Genomic DNA, 10,854 nt, shown 5'->3' with positions numbered 1-10,854 from the left:
CATGAGTTACAGATTTATTATTAATACTATTGAAAATTTTAAATTTAAATCGTGGAATGTCAAGGAAATAAAAAGGTGATAATTAATTATTTATTTATTTGAAAAAAAAATTTTGCATTAAATTCTTAGTATCATATTAAAATGTATAACTTAAATTTTCCTGATTTTTAAGGTTGATCAATCTGTTTATTAATTGATAGATGGAAAATTTGATTAAACATTTGTACAAAATTTTAACCAGTAATATTTATATATATTGTATAGTGTGAAACGTTATAAAAAACTAGATTGATCTGATGTATAAGCCCAAAGAAATGGTTAAAAAATATTGAAGTATGTAGAATTTTTGTTTGAAAATGGTCAAATTTCAAGGCACACTCACTTCGACAGCACATGCTACATGTATGAAATGCATAAAATTATTTTCTTTAAGAATTTAATGACAAAAATTCAATAAATACCAGAAATCGTGATACTATCAAGCAATTTAAATTATCACCTTCAAAAAATAATGTGATATTGAAATATCTTCCCAGCCGTATTCATTTACACTCAATTGGTGGTAATGTGCACCATCACCGTTGGCCAACCTAAATATTTTGCGTTGTACTTTCTCCATTTCGTTGCACATTCCTTCACCCATATTTCTAGTATGACTTAAATATCATGCTCTTGGTGATTATCTAGGGAGAATCTATCATTTACATAAGATGTGTAATTATATCTTTCATCTAGTCTATGCTATAGCTATTCCTAGCATTAAGTATATGATGGACAGTGATCACATGTAAATAAGGCCCTTCAATTCCTCATCTTATCTAAAATGAACAGATTTAGAATTTATAAATCTGTTTTAAGTGTATGATGGATGATTTAGAACATATTTATCACATGTTTCCCTTGCACTTGATTGATCTTATCATGTGACAGTTAGGACATCCATAGTATCCAAGTCAAGTGGGTCTAAAGTATTATAATATAACAGGCACAATTACCCATTGGGGTGCCAACCCCCATTGAAACTATTGTTTGTGGCTTGCTAATTTGAAGGGGATTCCACGTGTTTTTTAGGAGGATAGATTTATTGCTGGTGCAGATACCATAAAATTCTTTTTAAAATTGTTGACCAACTGATTTGGCTCAAATAATAAATCAAAAGTAGTTACAATAATAAATCTGGATCCTAATGAAATAAAAAAAGTGAATGAAAATATAATTACTAAAAGGAAAAATATTTTATTACAGATAAAAAAATTTATAGTGAAAAAGATGATCCTAATTAAAATCACCATCTAAAAATATCCTAATTGTGAATATGTTGATTTATAATTAGGATTAAGTATCATGCTACAACAGCCTTATAATTGATCTTATAATATTCAATATAAAACAAATTCCTAACAACTTTACCTATAATTGCAATTAGATAGAGAGCCTTATGAAATTTCCTAAGTGAATATTCTATTTTTTAAAAATAATTACATTATAAATGACAGAAATGTGAAAAGAATAAAATAAAAAATAAAAAAAATAAAATGAAAACAATTTTAGTATCAAAATATAAAGGAAAATAATGAAATTAAAATAACAAGATAAGCTTAATAATGCATTGAAATCAACATAATAAGGAGTTATCGCACACCCAGTCACCCTCACCATTTACCCTTCAATGCCCCATCCTCTCATCACCTAGATAAAATATTTTAAAAATTCTATAGTGCTTCACTGAAAATTTTAAAAAATAAAAAATGAAATGCTACTCAAGAATATCCTGTTATTATCTACAAAATTAAGTAACTTCATTTCCTTCATTAATTTGTTTATGAATTGAAATTTTTTTTACTTAGGGTAATGCATTTAGAGATTGCAAAATTTTATCAACAGTCAAGCTTAGCCAATCTAAGTGGCTATCAGTTCCAAAACATATTTGTATTTCTGAAATAAAAATATTGAAGAATAAAAATGAGTTATGGGAACAGCTATAATATCTTCAGTTATTTCATGTAACAAGGGAACAAGTAGAACGACTACATTGTAATTAAATCACGAGTTGTTGAATATTTTTTTACTTGAATCATTGATTTAAACATTTATGGGGCTTCAAGTTTCAAATGAATCTCAATTTGATCAATGGAGGATGGTTGAGAAAAATCAATTTAGTGAGATGGATACCATAGTCTGATAATTTTGATTGGAATTCTGATCCCTGTTAGGCAGCATCAATTTACACACATTTCACTATCATTCAGTTTCTAATAAAAAAATGAGATAAAAATGATGACTGTGATTGAATCCTCAAGCCCCACAAGGCAGTATCAATTTAGACAGTTCACTATTACTCAGTTCATATGGTATAATCTACACTAGCTGCACAAGCATGGAGATAAAATCAGTATTTACATTATGTTTTCCTCTCCCAAGGTTCAAAGAAAGTTACTTTGGGGCACTTCAAACAACTCAATTTACCAGTCTTTTCATGTTTGTCTTTGTCTTCCCAACTTTATAGAATCTTCTAAGCATGATGGCATCGAAATCACATGACATGTTTAAACCCCTGTCTAAGGCATTACGACTAAGACATATTTATACGATTCCTTAGTTTTGTCAGCATTCCAATGTTGGCATTATGAAATGGAGTCAAATTACAAAATTAACCTGCAAATATATTTGATGGGTTTATTTGTATTCCAGGTAATGGAGATGGAGCTAGTGGTGCAGGTAGGAGGTGAAATCAACTATGTTGAGCCAGTCATATAGGGTAAGCATGAAAGATATAAGAAGAGTTATGGAGAAACAGAGAGAACATAGAGAGTGAAAACATAGAGATAAGTATTGAGAGAAAATATAGATATATAGACAGAAAATAGAGAGACAATCCAATATCCATGTATGATGCCTGACATCGGCATCCAATCCTCAATGTGGTGATTGATGTCAGTATCAGATATTAGCACTATAGCAACTTATTGATTTTATTTACTATGTTTCATGTACATAGCACTGAAGCAACTTATTGATTTTAGCGCCGTAGCACTGTAGCAAATATCAGATATCTCCTATAAAATCTCATTCTGGTTTTCTTTACTATGTTGTATTTCTTGATGACTTTAGTCAATCCGATGCCAGCATCCGATATTGGGATATTGGTTAAGGCAGATATGAGTTTTTAAACCCATATCTGATTTGAAGTCCCAACCAATATTGGCATCTGGAACGGAGAACACTACTGCCCACTTTTCACAAATATGATTTCATGACCAGCCAGTTTAATACCAAAGTTTACCTTTTATTATAATTCATATTTAATAACTGCTTCTTGTTTGGCCCTTAACCTATACTTATTATGGAGTTTTTAATCAATTTTTATAGAAATGTTATACATAGTTAACTTTGAATTAAAAGAAAGGGTTAAGTACCGACGATTTTTGAGTGATCACCAATCCAATCCCATTCATTTCATACGTTGCAGTTTAGATATAATCCAACCGTTGGTGAGGAACGAGGAATGAGGAACGACCGTAGATCAAGGCAGCTAATAATGCTCGTACAATCCAATCCCATCTGAATACATGTGCAATTTTAAAGTAACTTTTTTTTTCTGACACCGAAATATCTATGCTCTCAACCGAATATGAGGACACCGCTCAGCCCTTGGTCCAAATATTTACGGACCTATTGAAATGTCGGCGATAGGAAAACGATATCTCAAGCTGCGTTTGCCAAGAATTTAGTGAATAAGTTGCACGGTCGCATAATTTGGGGATTGAGAGTTCCACGATAGTTTGCTGCAAGATTATCGGTGCAGAGGGAATGGAATGGGTCGGTATATGGGTAAGCTGGGCAGCAGGGTTCTTGATCCTGGGATGGCTTCTGAAAGCGTTGCAGCTGCTATGGTGGACGCCAAGAACGATGGAGAAGAAAGTACGGGAGCTTGGAATCAACGGTACCTCCTATCGTTTCCTCTTTGGGGATCTCAGGGAAAGCATGCAGCTTTACAAGGAAGCTAAATTGAAGCCTATGGTTTTATGCCACGATATCGCCCCTCGCGTTCAGCCCTTCCTTGCCCAGCTTACCAGGACCTACGGTTTCTCTCTCTCTCCCTCTCTCACCTCTCTCTCTATCGTCTCTTTCTCACCTCTCTCTCCCTATCGTCTCTCTCTCTCTCTCCCATTGTCTATGCCTCTCACTTTTTCGTCTATTTCTATCAAGGTATCTCCATCTATCTTTCTCTACCTTTCTCTCTGTCTCTCTCTCCCACCATCGCTCTCTATTTATATTTATCTATACAGTGTATCTGTCATCACAGCCTTTATATTTATATATCTATCTATCTAGCTATATCTATCTATCCATCTATCTCTCGATCATCATCTATTTGTCTTCAGATATCTCTATTTGTATATCGATTAATCATCGTGTATTTATCCTCATATATATCTTTCGTTGATTCTCATCTATATATCTTGGTATAGCACTACCTACTGATCATCATTTATATAATATATATATATATATATATATATATATATATATATATATATATATATATATATTATAATCTATATATTTTCATATATCTCTGTCTATTACTCATCAGCTGTATATCTTGATATATGTGTATCTGTGATCATCGCTTATACATCTTCATATCTAGCTATCTATCTATCAATCAATCAATCTATCTGTCTATCTATCTGTCTATCTATCTGTCTATCTATCTGTCTATCTATCTGTCTATCTATCTGTCTATCTATCTGTTTATCTATCTGTCTATCTATCTGTCTATCTATCTGTCTATCTATCTGTCTATCTGTCTGTCTATCTATCTGTTTATCTATCTGTCTATCTATCTGTCTATCTATCTGTCTATCTATCTGTCTATCTATCTGTCTATCTATCTGTCTATCTGTCTGTCTATCTATCTGTCTATCTGTCTGTCTATCTGTCTATCTATTTGTCTATCTATCTATCTATCTATCTATCTATCTGCCTATTTATCTGTCTATCTTTTTTTTAAACACAATGTCATTGATATAAACGTGATAGTACATTGTTTATGTTTGCCCTTTGGGCAAAAAAACACCATATACCTAATATTTCTCGGGTAGGTGTCTGTTGACGTGAGTATTCTGCAATCGTTTTTCCTGTTTTTCCCGACTTTGCAGATTTTTAAACAGCTCAGGAGATCAACGGTACTTCCTTTCTCCTCAAGGCCAATAAATCCTTATGTCGTCCTCCACTACATTTGGTTATCTGTATTTGTCTTCTGTTGATGTTGTGTCCGTCCCCATGTCTTCTTTTTGTATAGCTCTTCATTTAGCTTTAATTCTTCCTCCCTCTCTTGCTCGCCACATTACAATTTGAAGATAGTACATATGTCTATCCCGCATTCTTCATGCAGTCTTCCATCTCTGCCTGAATTTCTCTTATATTGACGTTGCTTCTGTCACCATCTCTTCTTCTTGGTTCTCTCTTCATCTAGATTTAATTCTTCCTCCATCTCTTCCTCGTCACATTACAATCCAGCTAGTATGGATGTCTTTGCCGCATTCTTTATGTCGTCTCCCAATGTATTCAGTTATCTGCATCAAAATTACAAACTCGTGAAATAGAGAGGTATCTTACGCAGATGTGGACAAACTATTCACAAGTCCTTTTGCAAAATTTAACTAGGTTTATGATATTAGTTCATGCCATTAAGTAATTTACGGAATAATAGATATATGAATTTTAAAAACAGAATAGATCCATAATTCACCTATGCTCTCTCAGGTATAGGCCTGTATCTTGTCAACCAATTGCTAGAGCATGATTTGAGTCAAAGGAAAACTCATTTTTTACTCTTGTTCCCCCAACTTCAGTTCCAAAAACCAAAAATCTTTGAAGAAGGTTAGCGTAGATCTTTGATGAATAACTAGGAATCTTGTTGATATTGATGAGAAGAGCTTTGGCACATTGAATAGAAATATTTTCTACTTCTTGTGTGTGTAAGCTCCTTCTCCCTGGTAATAGCAGTTTTATGGCGTTTCTTTCATTTTTTGGTTTTTCCCTTTTTTTCTTTTTTCTCTTTGCGCCATACTTCTGTGCTCCTCTTCTCGGAGATAGCTTCATCACTTACTTTCTCGCTTTCTTTAGTTGTACTCCATTCCTTGGTGATGGTCCCCCTTTGAACTTCGATAGGATCCTCCGAGTTTTCATCTCTGATTTTGGTTCCCTCGTCCATTGACTATTGTTCTGATTACATCCGTCATTGGTCCAAGCTTACACCATGAGTTACCTTTGACGCAGATTATGCTCTCATTCCTTGAATGACTAGTACTTGCCACTCCCAGATTAAACATAGAAGACCATAGTTCCTATCTTGTTTCCTCTGCAATTTAGCGCTAACTATCTGAAATGATAATTTCATTTAAACAGGATATGGAGTAAAGTTAAACAGGATATGTAGTCAATATTAAAGTTATAGATCGGCTCAAAACCTTAAAGCACTACGTAAAATGATAGATTTCACCTGGTATTCTGTGAGGCTATTGACTTTCTCTCTTATTCGCAATTCCTTGATATCTCTGCATCCTTCTCTTGTCAATTGTGATAGATCTTCTAATTCCTGGTCTGTCAACTTTCTTGATGCCGGCTGTTTGCTGTCGGGTATCCCCATCATTGCTTTCCCATGTGCTTAACACATCTTATATATGGTAAGCCCAATTTTTCAGTGTTGTAATTGCCTCTTGCTCGGTCCGGTAACTCCTGGCTCCTGCAAAAAATCTCATTGCTTTTTTGTAATGTTGCATGGTTTGCTAAAGCATCTACAATTGCATTTCCTTCACGATAAATATGAGACAATTTAATATTTTTAGGCAAATGAGTGTTTATTTTTTCCCACCAATTTCGTAGCTTCCATAGGTTACATGTTTGTGTGTTAATGATTTGACATAATGCTGCTGATTCCGATTCAACGTAAAAATTTTGTATTCCGAATTGTGCGCATAGGTCTAATCCATCAAGAAGGGCCCAACATTCTGCCTCCATATTTGTCGCCACATTATAAAATTTAGAGAAGGCAAAAATCAAAGATTTATTTGAGTTCCTAAGTATACCTCCTCCTGCCGCTATCCCTGGGTTTCCTACGGACGCTCCATCCACATTCAACTTATACATGTTTTTAGGAGGCATCCACCAAATAAGTTTATTGTAGTAGACATATTCAAGTGGGCCAGCTGGGAATTTCCAATTTATTAGTCCTTGTACCTCTTTTTTGGTTGTTACTTTAGATGAAGTGAGAAGAGGGGCTACATTATGGGTCGCTGCCTCTACCTTTTTAATAATATACCCATAACCCTATGTTTACTTTCCCATTTGCACATATTCCTCTATTTCCAAATTTCCCATAATAATAAAATGCATGAATATTTTTTCAGGAGAGAAGCTTTGCTTTCATGCATGTTTTTTCTTACTAGATTTGAAAACATCTCAAATGTGGAATGAATGTATAAGTTGTAAACCAATGCCATTTAATTATAAACCAATGCCAGGATAGCTTATCCCATTCACTTTCAAAGAACAGATGTCTCATGTTTTCCATTTATTGGTCTCTTATGCAACAAGAACATTTTGACACCATGTGTATCCCTAGGTCTTGTATATTTCTATCTAGTGGTAACCTATTCCTGAGCATCCTCCATATAAAGAATTATTTTTGTTGGGACCATGGTTTTCCATATGCCAGCTAACATGAGAATTTTTTTTTTTCTGACAAAAATACTCCTAGGCCGATTTTGTTGTAAAATTCCAATGTGTTGTAAGAGTTCAAATTCCAGCGTCTAAGTGATTATTAAATTGCATGTTTGTATTTTTAATTTTTTCAATGAATGTTTCCGGTATGTTAGATAGTCGCAAATAGTTTTCCCAATCCTGATTTAGGAGCTGTTGGACTGTGAGGTTTGGTTCTCTAATATCCATGTTGGGTAGTTTTCCAATGCACCCTAGACCCGTCCAGTTTGTCTTCCTGGCATTTACTTTGCCTTCACCAATATTCCAATGAATAATTTCCAGCATGTCTTGCCATATATCTTTGAGTTTTGTATTCGCTGGGGTAAACGTCTAGCATTTACTCCTAAGTCCCAGTGTCCAAATTTGGTTCTAACTAACTTGGCCCAAGGCGAGTCATTTTTGTGAAAATTTCATGCTCTCTTCATTCTTAAAATTTTCACGGTATCCTCTAATTTTCTAATTCCTAAGCCATTTTCCTCCGTAGGAAAACATATATTTTCCCATGACACCTAGTGTCTCTTTTTTTGGTCGCCCTCGCTATTGGACCATAAGAATCTGGCTAAGTTTGATTGATAGCATCAGTCTATCTATCAGTCTCTCTATGTGTCTATCAATCTGTCTATCTGTCTATCTATCTGTATGTCTATCTATCTGTCTATCTGTCTATCTGTCTATCTGTCTATCTGTCTGTCTATCTATCTGTCTATCTATCTTTTTTTTTTTTTTAAAGCAAATTTCATCAAATATAAAAATTTGTACATCTATCTGTCTATCTATCTATATATCTATCTATCTATCTATCTATCTATCTATCTAACTATCTATCTATCTATCTATCTATCTATCTATCTATCTATCTATCTATCTATCTATCTATCTATCTATATATCTATCTATCTATCTATCTATCTATCTATCTATCTATCTATCTGTCTATCTATCTGTCTATCTATCTATCTGTCTATCTGTCTATCTATCTGTCTATCTATCTATCTATCTGTCTATCTTTCTGTCTATCTATCGGTCTATCTATCGGTCCATCTATCTGTCTATATATCTGTCTACCTATTTGTCTATCTATCTGTCTATCTATCGGTATATCTATCTGCCTATTTATCTGTCTATCTATCTGTCTATCCCTCACCGTATCTCTCTCTATATACTCACAGATACGTATGTATCATGGTTTCACACCTCTTTCTGTCTTTCTTTCTCTTATGGTCAGCTGTCCCTCTATCTATTTCTCCTCTCCTTCTAATGGTTCGCGTCTCACTATGTCCTGGTATGACATGAATTTCTTGTCTACCAATATCGGGGTTGATACAGGGAAGGTTTTTCTGACTTGGATGGGGCCGACTGCACGGATTGTTATCACTGACCCTGCGCTCATCAGAGAGGTTCTGCTTAACAAGACAGACGCTTTCGGGAAGCCGAAGCTTAGTCGCGTCTGGTCTTATGTTCTTCCCGGACTGGTGAGCCTCGACGGAGAAAAGTGGGCAGTACACCGGAAAATCATAAACCCAGCCTTCCACGTCGAAAAACTCAAGGTTCCTTTTCCTATCTTCTTTCTTTCTTTGACAGAACTATCGTAATTGAACCTGTCTTCTCCTGAATTTACTCCGATATTGTTATTGGGGTTTGCCAGAGGATGCAGCCAGCATTTTCCTCATGCTGCGTCGAGCTGGTGGGCCGGTTTGAGAGATTACTGGGCGAAAATAAGAGTTGCGAGCTGGACGTGTGGCCGGAGCTTCAGAACTTCACGAGGGAGGTCATCTCCCGGGCTGCCTTCGGTAGCAGCTTTGAACAAGGACAGCGCATTTTCCAGCTCCAAGATGAGCAAGCCAAGCTCATGGTCGAATCCTTTGCAAACTTCCAGATTCCAGGATACAGATTCCTCCCCACGAAGACGAACCTACGCATGAAAGAGATCGACGCGGAGGTTAACTCCCTTCTCCGGGGAATCATCGCCAAGCGAGAGACGGCTCTCCAGAAGGGTTCGGATGTAAACGACGACCTTCTAGGCCTTCTTCTGCAGTCTAACGAGTCCCAGATGACAAGGGAGGAGATAATCGACGAGTGCAAGCTCTTCTACTTCGCCGGCCAAGAGACCACCTCCAATCTCCTGACCTGGGCCATGGTCACCCTGGCGATGAGCCCCAACTGGCAGTCCCGCGCAAGGGCCGAAGTCCTTCAAGTTTACGGCCAAGAGAAGCCCGACTTCGAGAGGCTGAGCCAGCTGAAGATCGTACGCACGAAGACGCTACTTGTATTTTTCTTTTGTTTCACAGGAGCGACCATTTTAACTTGTGTTTTTTTTCAGGTATCGATGATTATACAAGAGGTGCTCCGACTGTACCCGCCAGCTATCTTCCTCTCGCGGAGAGTTAAGATCCCAACGACGATAGACGAGTACACCTTTCCAGAGGGGGTTCAGCTTCTCCTTCATGTACTTCTTGTCCAGCACGATCCAGACTATTGGGGAAAGGACGCCAACGAGTTCAACCCGGAGAGGTTCGGCGATGGGATATCGAAGGCGACGGCGAAGGGCGGCCCGGCGTTGTTCTCGTTTGGGGGCGGGCCTCGAATCTGCGTCGGACAGGGGTTCGCGTTGACAGAGGCAAAAATGGGTTTGGCGTCAATCTTGCAGAAGTTTTCTTTTGAGCTCTCTCCGGCTTACACGCACGCGCCGTTCATAGTCATCACCCTCCAGCCACAGCACGGCGCGCACCTCATTTTGCGCCGCCTCTAACGTTGTCGGTGTCCATCTAAAGAATCATATCATGACTGTAGTATCCTTGCTGTATTGGAAAGGGAATTTCCGGTATCTCTTTTTTTCGAGACAGGTGTCGGAGTTGCTACAGTGCCGATATCTGATACCGATATCCGTTTCGTTATCGTTATCCGCCTTGGATATCGGATATCAGATATCGGGTGTGGATATCTGAAAGGATGCTTAAAATATTATTAACCGATAAATGTTCAGCAATTAGAATGGATTAACGTGGGCAAGAGAGTAATAGGAGAGCTTTCTGATTGATTTAATATATACAGCTGAATATTTTCAATTTCTTCCATATGGGATAA

At 36.6% G+C, this 10,854-nt stretch overlaps 1 protein-coding gene across 1 annotated transcript; it reads left to right on the top strand.

The window, feature by feature from the left end:
* The first annotated feature begins 3,657 nt into the window (after positions 1 to 3,657).
* LOC144710023 (cytochrome P450 CYP72A616-like) lies at positions 3,658 to 10,608 on the top strand. The gene is made up of 4 exons (XM_078583672.1): positions 3,658 to 4,084; positions 9,097 to 9,317; positions 9,416 to 10,015; positions 10,091 to 10,608. Exons 1-4 carry the CDS (start codon positions 3,811 to 3,813, stop codon positions 10,517 to 10,519), a joined length of 1,524 nt encoding a protein of 507 aa, XP_078439798.1. The 5' UTR covers positions 3,658 to 3,810; the 3' UTR covers positions 10,520 to 10,608.
* Positions 10,609 to 10,854: the final 246 nt, after the last annotated feature.

The sequence above is a fragment of the Wolffia australiana genome, chromosome 12 (genome assembly GCF_029677425.1).
Source record: "Wolffia australiana isolate 7733 chromosome 12, ASM2967742v1".
In the NCBI taxonomy this organism is placed as follows: domain Eukaryota; kingdom Viridiplantae; phylum Streptophyta; class Magnoliopsida; order Alismatales; family Araceae; genus Wolffia; species Wolffia australiana.
The sequence above is the reverse complement of the archived record's forward strand: the minus strand, read 5'-3'. Positions and strand labels throughout refer to the sequence as shown.